A 12,239-nucleotide genomic window follows, 5' to 3' on the forward strand; every position below is an offset into this window, starting at 1 on the left:
ATTTGTGGATACATTTAAAACCCCCACATCAGGAGTGGGTCACCCCTGAACTGGTCTGTCCCTTTGACTTCACCTTCCTCCTTTGTCTCTTCTCCCTCCTATTCTCATTTTCTCTCTTTCTTTCTCTTTCTCCTTTCCTTTTCTTCTCTCAGGATTTCTCCCCTCTGGCATACAATCTCCTGTGTATTCAGTAGCACAACAGCCCCTCTCCACCAAAAGCAAAATTCATCTCAAAGGCCTTTTAAGAGTTCCAGTGATGGATTAGCAGGGAGCAAAGGCACCCGGTGGGGTAGGCTGATATTGATTCTGAGTACCTGATCATGTTTTTAAGAACCAAAGAGATTGTGGCACATCCATCTTTCTCTTCTATGTAAATCAAAAACCAAAACAGCACTGCACTGCAAAATATAAATAATGAAGCCCAACAAAGTACTGATTTTTCCCAAAACTATTTTGCTAGCTTTTTGTTTGTTTGTTTGCTTGCAATATGAAATAGCAAGTTCTTTCCTTCTCATTGCTATTGTTTTGTTTCCAACTTTGCTGGAGCCCTGCACACATGCTTGGTTAGCCTCTTAGGTAATTCAGCCCTGGTGAGTCACATCCAAAATTACAACTGTTAAATGAGTTCCAGGCTGCCCCTGATTTACAAATGCTCAATGTGTGAGAAATCCACATAGTACTGATAGGGACAGGAGTCAGCCAAATGCCTAGGGAGATAGGGGTGGGTCCCCAGTGAAACTCCACCTCCAAGCCAAAGAAAGTTTAAAGCCTGAAAGCCAAGCTACATGTCAAATCCATGGACCAGATTGAGAACCCGTCTTTCCGTTTGGCATGCTTTCCTCTAATTGATCCCCACCCTTCACCTATTTTACATATACCCACACTTCCCTAAGGGTTTTCTACACTGTTGTGTGCACGTTTGAGTGGTATCTTCACTTTAAACTTTTTTGCATACTCACAAACCAATCAGCACACACTTGCCATTCTGAGTCCATAAAAGCCCTGATTCAGCCACATTGGGAGAGAAACCCACCCAACTGCTGGCATGGGGGACCACCCCCGCATCTCTTCTCTGCTGAGAGCTGTTCTGTGGCTCAATAAAATTCTTCTCCACCCTCCTCACCCTTTGAATTGTCAGTGTATCCTCATTCTTCTTGGATGTGGGACAAGAGCTCGGAAACCATCGAATGCAGGTACAAGCCATAACACAGGTGGGCCAAGTGGGGAGGGTGCCTCCAGCAGCAGGCTGTGGGCAAGTGAGAGCTGGGAGGCAGGTGAGGCATTGTTGGCTAAGGAGGTCCCCAGTTGGCAAAGTGGCTGAGAAAAATCCTGTGTCAGTACTGATAAACTGGCAACTATCTCACCACTGCACCTGTCATTGCTGTGGCTCTGGCAGCTACCAGCTGCGGTGGCTCAGGGCGCTAGTTATCTCCCAATATCTGTCTTTCCCTTCTTCTGTAAGTAACAAAAGCTCCCATTTTCAGGTGGGCACATGGCTGCCTATAATAAACGTTACATTTCCCAGCCTCCTCTGCAGCTAGGTATGATCTTGTATGGTCATGTCCCTAATCTAGGGGGATGTAAGCACAAGTGTCATGTGCAGTTTCTGGAAGATATCCTTAAAGACGGAGAATGTGCCCTTCTTTTTCCAGCTTTCTTTTCTGAATTTGGGACAAAATGGCTGGAGTTCAACAACCATTCTGGGCTATGAGGTAGAAGTCACACACCAAGGATGGAAGAGTAATAAAGTAAAAGTTGCTTTGGTTCTTTATAATCCTGGAGCTTCTGCAGCAGCTCTGGACTGCTCACTCCTGAACTTCATTTACATGAAAGGGAAGTGACTTTCTGTATTGTTTCAACTGTGTAACTGGGTTTCTGTCACTAGCAGCTGAACCAAATTCTAGTGACATTGTTCCTTTAAGAACTTGCCCACAGTGCATACGAAGGACCCTTCATCTCAGCTCTGATGGGCTGTCTAGCTTCTGCCCCTCACTGTCCCTGTCCTCGGGCTCTGGCCTTCCTGACCATTCCTCTGCTCCCTAAGCATCTGCCCTGAGTCTCAGCGGGTGCCCTGCAGGTGCCCTCTTGCCTACTCTGGAACTCTCCTCCCTCACTGCCCTCCTCTGCTTTTTGTCTTAGGAAGGCAGAAATAGTCATGCACAAAATAGGACCCTTTGAGAAAAGCTATAAGTTCCAGCAGAGAGAGGAAGAGAAGAGGCAAAAATAACAGAGGGGCACAGACTCCTAAGGGCACACTCACTGGAAAGTCATGTTGGACCAAATTCAGGATCCCTCCTGGCCCTTCTTGACCCTCCTCACTTCACTGTGAGCCCAGACTTCCTCCCATTAGAGCCAATTGGGTTTAAAACATACGCTTAGAAAACTACTGCCAGCCCTACAGGAATGAAGGGGTTACTTTCCATTTGCAGTTTACTGTGAATTTGTTTAATCCAACTGTTATTTTTATTCACTTTTTTCCATTAAACAAGTATGCATTAAGCACCTACTCTATATCCTAAGATAGATATAGATAACTTATGTGCCAGATATGGAGGGCAGAAATCCCACACAACTCTCACTGGACTGAAATCAAGGAGTTGGCAGGGCTGTGTTTCCTTACGGAGGCTTTGGGGAGAATTCTTTCTCCACTTTTCCAGCTTCTAGAGGCTGCCCACCTTCCTTGGCTTAAGTCTCCTTACCTCCCCCATTAAAGGCTTCAACAGGTCGCAAAATCCTGCTCATTGCAACTCTCTCTCTCTCTCTCTGATCTTCCTTATCTCTCTCTGAGCTAACCTGAAAGGTTCTCAATGTCACGTTCTCAGACTCCTGTGATTAGACAGGGCCCACCTGGGTAATCAAGGATAACCATTCACTCCAACCTGCACCCTGCTTCGATGTCCATAACTTTAATCCTGTGGAAAGTCGCTTTTGCCATATAAGGTAACATATCCATAAGTTCCCAGGATTACAGCATGCATATCTTTGGGGGATTCTATTCTGCCCACCACATCCTCCCAAGCCTTCCTTTCTACGCCCCCAGACTACTGCCTGAAGCAAGTGGCGCGATCTTGGCTCACTACAACCTCTGCCTGAGGTTCAAACGATTCTCCTACCTCATCCTTCCGAGCAGCTGGGATTACAGGTGCCCGCCACCACGCCCAGCTAATTTTTGTATTTTTAGTAGAGACAGGGTTTCACTATGTTGGCCAGGCTAGTCTGGAACTCCTGACCTCAGGTGATCTGCCCTCCTCGGCCTCCCAAAGTGCTGGGATTACAAACGTGAGCCACCGCGCCCGGCCAGTAAAGCTTCTTAAAATCCTTTTTCCTCCCCATCCAGTCCTGAAAGCTTCAGCTGTTTTGCACCTTTCTCCTTAACATTCCCCAGAAAAACTCCTGTATAGTCCCTGAGCCTCTGCCTTTATCCCTGGGCCCCTTTTCTCCTGGGATTGGGAGGGGGAAGCAGCCGCTCCATGAAGCCCTTCTAGTGGTCAGGAGAGGACTGGGCGGGACGGCGAGAGCGTCCCTGTCGCCTGCAGCTCCTGCTGGGCGATGCGGGGACGCGGCTCCCTGGGAAATCATGTTAGCGGCTCCAGGGCTGGTCCACGGCAGCCTTGGGAGCGGCGGCAACAGGCTGGAGCGTCCACGCTTCGGAGGCCTCTGTCTCCCCAAGATTCCCCACTGATGAACAGGGACGCCGGTTCGCCTTCCTCAACTTCCCCTGTTGCCTGCCAGGCAGCGTCCCTCGCAGCGACGTTGGCTGCGACAAGTTTGACCTGCAGCGAGGACACCAGGATTTCTCAGTTTCTCCAAATCCAAGCCCGAGCCCGAGCCCGAGCCCGAGCCCGAGCTCCGACCAGTCCTGACACTGCTTCCCGCCGCCACCTGCCTCCTCCTCCGGCTCCCGCTGTCTCCCCCGCGCCGGCGCACTGGGTGGCCACAGTCCCTCCAGCCTCCGCCCCTCGCCGCCGTCTCCAGGGCGCCGGACGCCACGCGGGCAGCCGGCCCGGGACGCAGGGAGAGTGAGAGCGAGTGAGTGCGGGCGCCCGGCGGGGCGGGCAGGGGCCGGAGGAGGTTGCCCCAGCTCCAGCAGAAATGCTTGATCCCAGGAGCGAGGCTCCCTGGAGACCATGGTGCCCGCAACCCCCTACTCTCTCCCCTATCCACCCGCACAGCCCCAGGGCGGGGGCGGGGAAGAGTGCACGCAGCTGGGCTTTTCCCGGCCTCAGGGTGAGCAGCTAGGATTCTCTAGGGAAATATATTAAAGGACGGGAGCCTTGGAGAGGGAGCGCAAAGCAGCCCCTCCTTGCAGGCCCTCTCCATCTCCCCTGGGACTCCGAGATGGACCAGGAGCTGTCCAAGCTGGGCGGGCAAGGGACCCAGAGGGGGGCCCTCCGCATCCCCTCGGGACAGAGGGCAGGGTCCGGCCACCTCCACTCTCAGCCCCTCCTCCGGCACCCACGCTGTCCCCACACTGTCTCCAGGACACTGGGGAGGGAGAGTCACTTTCAGAAAAGACAAGTAAAACCTAGCACAGGGCGGGACACATATACCTTAGACCTTCAATAAATATTCATTAATGATTCAATCAATGCTAGCTTTGAAGTACCTAGATATTTGCTAACCTGAGCATTTACTGTATATAAAAATGACATAAATTCTCGTGATAAAACATTAAGTGAAAAACTCAAGATTCAAAAGTGTCTTATTAGAGCATTTGCAGAATCTATGTGGGTAGTTTGTGCATCTGTAAATACTTTAAATGCTGGTGAGGAATAATCCATAATGTGAGCAGTAATACTGTATACTACCTGTCTTAGCTTGGGCTGCCATGACGAAATACCATAGACCGGGTGGTTTAAACCACAGAATTTTCTTACAGTTCTGGAGACTGGAAGTCTGAGATCAAGCTGCCATTGAGGTGGGTTTCATTCAGAGGGCACTCCTCTTGGCCTGCAGTGGGGGTGTCACAATTTCTCTGGGTGCTTTTTTTTTTTTTTTTTTTTTTTTTTTTTTTTTTTTTTTTTGAGAAGGAATCTTGCTCTGTCGCCCAGTCTGGAGTGCAGTGGCGCCATCTCTGCTCACTGCAACCTCCGCCTCCCAGGTCCAAGCGATTCTCCTGCCTCAGGCTCCGGAGTAGCTGGGATTACAGGCGCATGCCACCATGCCCAGCTAATTTTTTGTATTTTTAGTAGAGACTGGGGCTACCGTGCCCGGCCATTCTCTGCGTGCTCTTATGGCCCATGTCTTTGTGCCTGAAACAGTCCTGGGAGTCAGGAGACCCAGTTCTGTTTTCAGCTGAAGTAAGTCCCTTCTTTTCCTTCCTTGAGCCCAGAAGATCAAGGTTACAGTGAGCTGTGATTGCACCACTGCACCAAAAAAAGGTTGACCTTGCCCAATAAACAGTTTTCTGTAGCTGCCAAGTCTAGTTGCTCTGTGGCAGCAGACTGGAGTACAGACTTCTGAGAGGACACCTGGGAGATGGCCGTGAGTGGAGGAGGACTGCTAGAGTTAACAGTGATCCTGGTTTGCCTAGTGCTTTTCTGTTTTTAGCATTCAACATCCTGGATTAGACAATCTGTAAAGTCCCAAGCAGAACTATGATATTGTGATTTTTCCCTTACCCTAGTATCTGAATGTCTCTACATTCCACTGGGTTCATTCCCCTTTCCAGAATGCTTTTCACCCATGATGGGGTCATTTGCTATGTAAAAATAGGATACGAATACAAGTGTGATCTAATTTGAAATTGTAAAATACTTCCAGCTAGTAATTCACATGACATCTAACAGATGTTACTGGCTTTCTCTTGAAATTTTAAATTATCCTACAGTGCCCTGTAAATCTGTGGCAGTGCCCCAAAGCGCCTCAGTGTAGTATGGGAACCATGGCTTGAAAGTGCAAAGCATTACTAGAGATAAACAGGAATATTACATAATAACAAAAGAGTAGACTCCTCAGGAAGATTTATCAGTTCTACATGTATAGACACCTAATAACATAGCTTTAAAATATATAAAACAAATGTTGGCAGAATTAATAGCAAGGATAAATGAATTCACATTCACTCTCTCAGTAACTGGTAGAATATGCATGTGATAAATTCAGTAAAGATAAATGTAGTGGGAAGCCATTGGAGAGATTTAAGTAGAAGAGTCATATGACCTGATTTACATTTCAAAAACATCACTCTGGCCCATAATCCATTTTACAGATGGGGAAATGGAAACTTGAAGAGGCTTCATAATTTATCTAAGGCTACCCAGTGGGTCAAGTGGTAGAGACAAGACTAAAGTCCAGACCCAGTCATCTCCAAATCTACATTCTTAACCACTATGATATATTACTGTCTGGCAAGAATTGTGTCTGTAAAGGGAACTATGCCATTTAAAAATCAGTATGTTCTTGGTAATTTTTAGTAACCAGTATTAATGTTAATTGCATTCCTTTATAACTAAGTTCCAGTGGGCATTGCCCCTATTTTGAAGAATATGGACCCATGAATAGGGAAATTGGAAATTGAACAATTCCTTTCAATGGTCTCCGTTTTGACTCCTTAGTCCCATTTTAAGATAAATGAAGCACTTCAAGATTTTTAGAGAAGGGTATGCAGCAATATTTTCCTAATATTTTTAGTGGAGGAAGCATGTTCTGCTCCTTAAAAAGACACCTGTATGTTGGGTTTCAGGGCAAGTTACTGTTTTCAGAATCCAAGTGAAATCTAACGCTATAAAACAATGCCAAGAGCAAATGAAGGGAAACAAAAATCTAAAGGGGCACCCCTGCCCATCGTTTTGATTCTTCAAAAGTTTCTGAAAACATATGAGAAACACTGTGCACAGTCTCAGACGTCCGTGTGTCCAGCCATCAAAAGTGACCTGAAAAGCAGCATTGACAGTGACCAGGTGCTCAGGAAGGTGAGTGTATGGTCTTGTTTTCTTATTCTTCTCTGAAATGAACTGGCTAGGGTTTACTCCCAAGCCACATGGGTCCTTGGTCCTTGTGTAACCTCCCAAGGGGTTCTTTCTGCCCACCGCACAAATAAAGACCACAGCACTGTAGTAAAAAAGAGTTTGATTGACACCAGGCCAGCCACGCCATGTAAAAGATGAAGTTATTACTCAAATCAAACTCTCCAAAAATTCAGGATTGAGGTTTTTAAGGGTAATTTGGTGGGTAGGGGGTCACAAGGTGGGGAATGCTGGTTTGTCGGGTTGAAGATGAAATCATAGGGAGTTGAAGCTGTCCTCTTGCACTGAGTCAGTTCCTGGGTAGGGTCCACAAGACCAGATGAGCCATCTTATCCATCTGAGTGGCACCAGCTGGTGCTTTGGAACACAGGGTCTGCAAACTGTCTCAAGCACTGATCTCAGGTTTTACAACAGTGACTCCTAAACCATAATTTCTAATCTTGTGGCTAATTTGTTAGTCCTGCAAAGACAGTCTAGTCCCTAGTCAAGAAGGGGATTTGTTTTGGGAAAGGGTTGTTATTGTCTTTGTTTCGAAGTTAATCTATTAACATAAACTAAGTTCCTCCCCAAGTTATTCTGGCCTGTGCCCAGGAATGCGCAAGGACAGTTTGAAGGTTAAAAGCAAGAAGGAGTTGGTTAGGTCAGGTTTCTTTCACTGCCATAATTTTCTCAGTTATAATTTTTGCAAAGGTGGTTTCGCTTGCAAGCCCAGAGCTGGCTGTGTCATCCACTCTGCATTCCTGACTGAGTGGAGTGCAAAGCCTGGCTTGCCTGCTCAGCCCTTCTCCTCCATTCCCCCTTTGACCTACATGGCTGCCCCTCCCATCCCTTCCAGAGGGCCTGTTCTCACACCACTTCCCTGGAAGGGCCACCGGCCCCTCCTCCACATCTGGAAGGCCCAGCTTGAAAGTCAGCACTTTGGTCATCACCGCAGGACCTCTGCTCCCGGCACTCCAGTCACCCCCACTGACCCCTCCAAGTGAGGGCCTCCTTCTCTTGGCTGCCAATGCGTCCCTGCCGTGAGGTCAGACCTGGTCTCGCCCATGCCTCCCCTCCTGAGGCCGGCTCACTTGGAGTGAGACCAGCAATCAGAATTCTGACTCCAAAAGCACTGGGTTTCAGAAAATATTCTGATGTCGTATCTTTTCTAAGATTAAATCTAGGGCTTGGATGTGAGGGGGAAAGAGGAGAGGAGAGGTCAGCATTGAGATGAAATGGGTAACTTGGGAAGTGGGCACCTGACAGATCAGATGGGGGAGCCTGGCACCCCAAACACATCTGGGCCAGGCCCCAACTCTTCCCTTTGTACTCTGAACTTCCAGCTCCCCAACTGGGGCTCCCTCTCTCCTTTCCTTCCCCCAAGCCTCCTTCCACCCAGCACCTCTTCCACTCTGCCATCCCTCATCCGCCTTTCCCAGTCTCTCTAATCTTTACTTTCACAGTGCCTTTGCTGGGGTCCCTGCCATGTCTCCCCGCTCATCCCAATGGAGGACCTTCCCAGAACCAGCCCTTTTGTGGTAAAATTGTTCCTAAGTCATTTTTTTAAAACTCCAGTTCTTATAATCAACCTCTGCTACTTAATTATAAGGGCTAATCGTAACTTGTTCAAACCAGTCCCTTCAGCAATATTCAATTATTTATTTCACTGCAATCACTGTCATAAATACAATTAACATCATGACCCCATGTGTAGGTATCAGCATGCATCAGTACCACCATAAAGGCTGTTTATATTGTGTGGGTTGCTTGGGTAGGGTCTCCATTATGATTCTGAATATTATTAAAATAAAAGTCTCATGAGATAATCATTATTATTTTTACTCCATAAGAGGCACTCAGACAATTTCCCTTCTTTTCTATTTTGTTAAAGAAGAAAAAAGAGGCTGGGTGTGGTGGCTCATGTCTATAGTCCCAGAACTTTGGGAGGCTGAGGTGGGTGGGTTGCTTGAGGCCAGGAGTTTGAGACCAGCCTGGGCAACATGGTGAGACTCGTCTCTACAAAAAATTAAAAAATTAGCCAAGTGTGGTGTCACCCACCTGTAGTCCCAGCTACTTGGGAGGCTGAGGTAGGAGCTTGAGCCTGGGAGCTGGAGGCTGCAGTGAGCTATGATCACCCCACTGTACTCCAGTCTGGGTGACAGAGTGAGACTCTGTAGGAAGAAAGGAAGGAAGGAAGGAAGAGAGGAAGGAAGGAAGGAAGGAGAGGGGAGAGGAGGGGGCAAGGAAGGAAGGAAAGAAGGAAGAAGGAAGGAAGGAAAGGAGGGGAGGGAGGGAGGAAGTAAGGAAGGAAAGGAGAGGGAGGGAGGAAGGGAGGGAGGAAGGAAGGAAGGAAAGAAGGAAGAAGGAAGGAAGGAAAGGAGGGGAGGGAGGGAGGAAGTAAGGAAGGAAAGGAGAGGGAGGGAGGAAGGGAGGGAGGAAGGAAGGAAGGAAAGAAGGAAGAAGGAAGGAAGGAAAGGAGGGGGAGGGAAGAAGGAAGCAAGGAAGGAGGCAATGAAGGAAGGAGGCAAGGAAGGAAGGAAGGAAGGAAGGAAAGGAGAGGGAGTGAGGAAGGGAGGGAGGAAGGGAGGGAGGGAGGAAGGGAGGAAGGAAGGGAGGACGGAGAGTAGAAAGGAAGGAAGGGAGGGAGGAAGGAAGGAAGGAAGGAAGGAGGGAAGGAAGGGCTGGTTGCAACTAATTAGATTGATTTTCTGACCCAATAACACTGGGTAACCTGCTAGAAAAATCTCTGCCCTATAGGACTTTTCGTGGAGCTTTGTACATGGCTGGAACTTTATAAGTTTGTCTTTAATTACCACCTCAATGCACACTTGATCCAAAGTTAATACTACTTTTTTTTTTTTTTTTGAGACAGAGTCTTGCTCTGTCACCCAGGCTGGAGTGCCGTTGCATGTCTTGGCTTACTGGAACCTCCTCCTCCCAGGTTCAAGCAATTCTCTTGCCTCAGCCTCCTGAGTAGCTGGGACTACAGGTGTGCGCCACCATGCCAGGCTAATTTTTCATCATGTTGGTCAGGCTGGTCTTGAACTCCTGACCTCAGGTGATCCGCCCACCTGGGCCACCCAAAGTGCTGGGATTACAGGCATGAGCCACCGTGCCCGGCCCAAAGTTAATACTATTTTAAATATTCTTCTAATGTTGTTGTCTAATAAGAGTATTACTTTTCCACATAGACTTCTCTTTATGACATCCACTGTGATGCTGTTTTTTTCTTACACTCCAGTTTATGCTTGTAAGACCCGATGACTCCCCACCAAGAATCCTACCAGTTTCCTTGGAACCTTTGCTCATGACCATTCAAGATGAGCATTACACACTGGCGAAAGACATCTGCATCTGGGGCCTTCAACTGAGCAACCCAGAGATTGCCAGACTTGTGAGTTATGGTTTTAAAAATATTTCTTCAAACCTTAAAATTGAATATAAGCATATTATATCATGTGTTCCAGCTGTAGTTCATGTGGTTACTGACTGATACGCTACAAGGTTTTCTCTAAAACAAAACAAAAACCAACACTATATTTTAAGTTAAATATTTCAAACATAAAAATGGAGAAAATATTAGAACTGACATCCATGGATCCATGACCCAAATATAATATATTTTTTTAAAGGCACAAAATTTGCAGATATTAACAAATATATTATTACATATGCATGCATGTGTTTATTTGCAAAAATGGAATTACACTGTGTGTATGATTTTGTGACTCACTCTTTTACTCTCATTATGTTGTCAAGATTTCTCCATGTTTATAAATTTCGACTGCTACCATATAATACATAACCTTCATTCTTGAAAGATAGTTTGGCTGGATATATAATTATAGATTAACTTTTTTTTTTTTTTTTTGAGACAGAGTCTCACTCTGTTGCCCAGGCTGAAGTGCAGTGGCATGATCTCACCTCACTGCAACCTCCGCCTCCCAGGTTCAAGCAATTCTCCTGCCTTAGCCTCCCCAGTACCTGGGATTACAGGCACCCACCACCACACTTGGCTAATTTTTGTTGTGGTTTTTTTTTTTTTTTTTTTTTTTTGAGATGGAGCCTTGCTTTGTCACCCAGGTTGGAGTGCAGTGGTGTGATCTCGGCTTACTGCAACCTCTGCCTCCCAGATTCAAGCGATTGTCCTGCTGCAGCCTCCCAGGTAGCTGGGACTACAGGCGTGTGCCACCATGCCTGGCTAATTTTTGTGTTTTTAGTAGGGACGGGGTTTCGCCATGTTGGCCAGGCTCGTCTCGAACTTCTGACCTCAGGTGATCCACCCACCACTCGGCCTCCCAAAGTGCTGGGATTACAGGCATGAGCCACCATGTCCAGCCAATTTTTGTATTTTTAGTAGAGACAGAGTTTCACTATGTTGGCCAGGCTCGTCTCAAACTCCCAACCTCAGGTGATCCACCCACCTCAGCACCTGGCAGATTAACTATTTAAAAAAAAAAAAACAAATTCTATTATTACTAGTGAGAAGTCATATATAGGACTTTACTTCTGAAAAGGGCAAATCAGATAATTCACACCAACCCTTTCACTGAAGACACACACACCAACACACACACACACACACACATACATACATACGTACATACATATTAGGCAACGAATCCAAGAGAGGATGGGAGGAGACCCAGGGAGGAGAACATCACAGAGGCAATTATCTCTACAAGCATTTGATTTGTTAGAAGGCAGCTGAGAAGCTGAGAAACTTAACAGAGCTTTTGACAATCTTTCCAGTGCTAGGAGACACTGACTTTCTGGGGAAGCCCTAATAGACTTTCTTGTGCTTTGATTTGAGACCATGAAGGGCCACAGCCTAGGAACAAAGCCAAACTGCAGGTAGACAGGTCCTCAAGGGACTATAGATTGATTTCTGATAATCTCAAGTCCCGAAATTAGATTGAAGGAGCCTGGACTGCTGGTGCCCTCATGGGTCCAGAAGCATATGAAAATACCCCCTGAAAGACAATTATAATGTCTTATGCCTCAAATTACAAATTATACCTGTAAACAAGTTTGTGGGGTTTTGTTTGTTTGTTTTTGAGACAGAGTTTCACTCCATTGCCCAGGCTGGAGTGCAGTGGCATGATCTTGGCTCATTGCACCCTCCACCTTCCAGGTTCAGGCGATTCCCCTGCCTCGGCCTCCCCAGTAGATGGGACCACAGGCATGTGCCACCAAGCCCGGCTAACTTTTGGATTTTTAGTAGAGACAGGGTTTTGCCATTTTGGCTAGGCTGGTCTCGAACTCCTGACCTCAGGTGATCCATCTGCCATG

General features: G+C 47.0%; 1 protein-coding gene across 3 annotated transcripts in view; it reads left to right on the top strand.

The window, feature by feature from the left end:
• Positions 1-3,946: 3,946 nt before the first annotated feature.
• The window catches only part of LOC746676 (uncharacterized), a 72,210-nt gene continuing 63,917 nt past the window's right edge, over positions 3,947-12,239 (top strand). For 2 of the 3 annotated variants that reach the window (XM_054682311.2, XM_016942083.4), the window contains exons 1-4: positions 3,947-4,029; positions 4,818-4,918; positions 6,686-6,914; positions 10,189-10,341. In XM_054682311.2, the coding sequence (XP_054538286.1) occupies positions 6,735-6,914; positions 10,189-10,341 (333 nt within the window). In that variant the 5' untranslated portion in view covers positions 3,947-4,029; positions 4,818-4,918; positions 6,686-6,734. The remainder of the gene's footprint in view (positions 4,030-4,817; positions 4,919-6,685; positions 6,915-10,188; positions 10,342-12,239) is intronic. The other variant, XM_016942082.4, reaches the window with a different exon arrangement.

This window comes from Pan troglodytes, chromosome 2 (genome assembly GCF_028858775.2).
Source record: "Pan troglodytes isolate AG18354 chromosome 2, NHGRI_mPanTro3-v2.0_pri, whole genome shotgun sequence".
NCBI lineage: Eukaryota > Metazoa > Chordata > Mammalia > Primates > Hominidae > Pan > Pan troglodytes.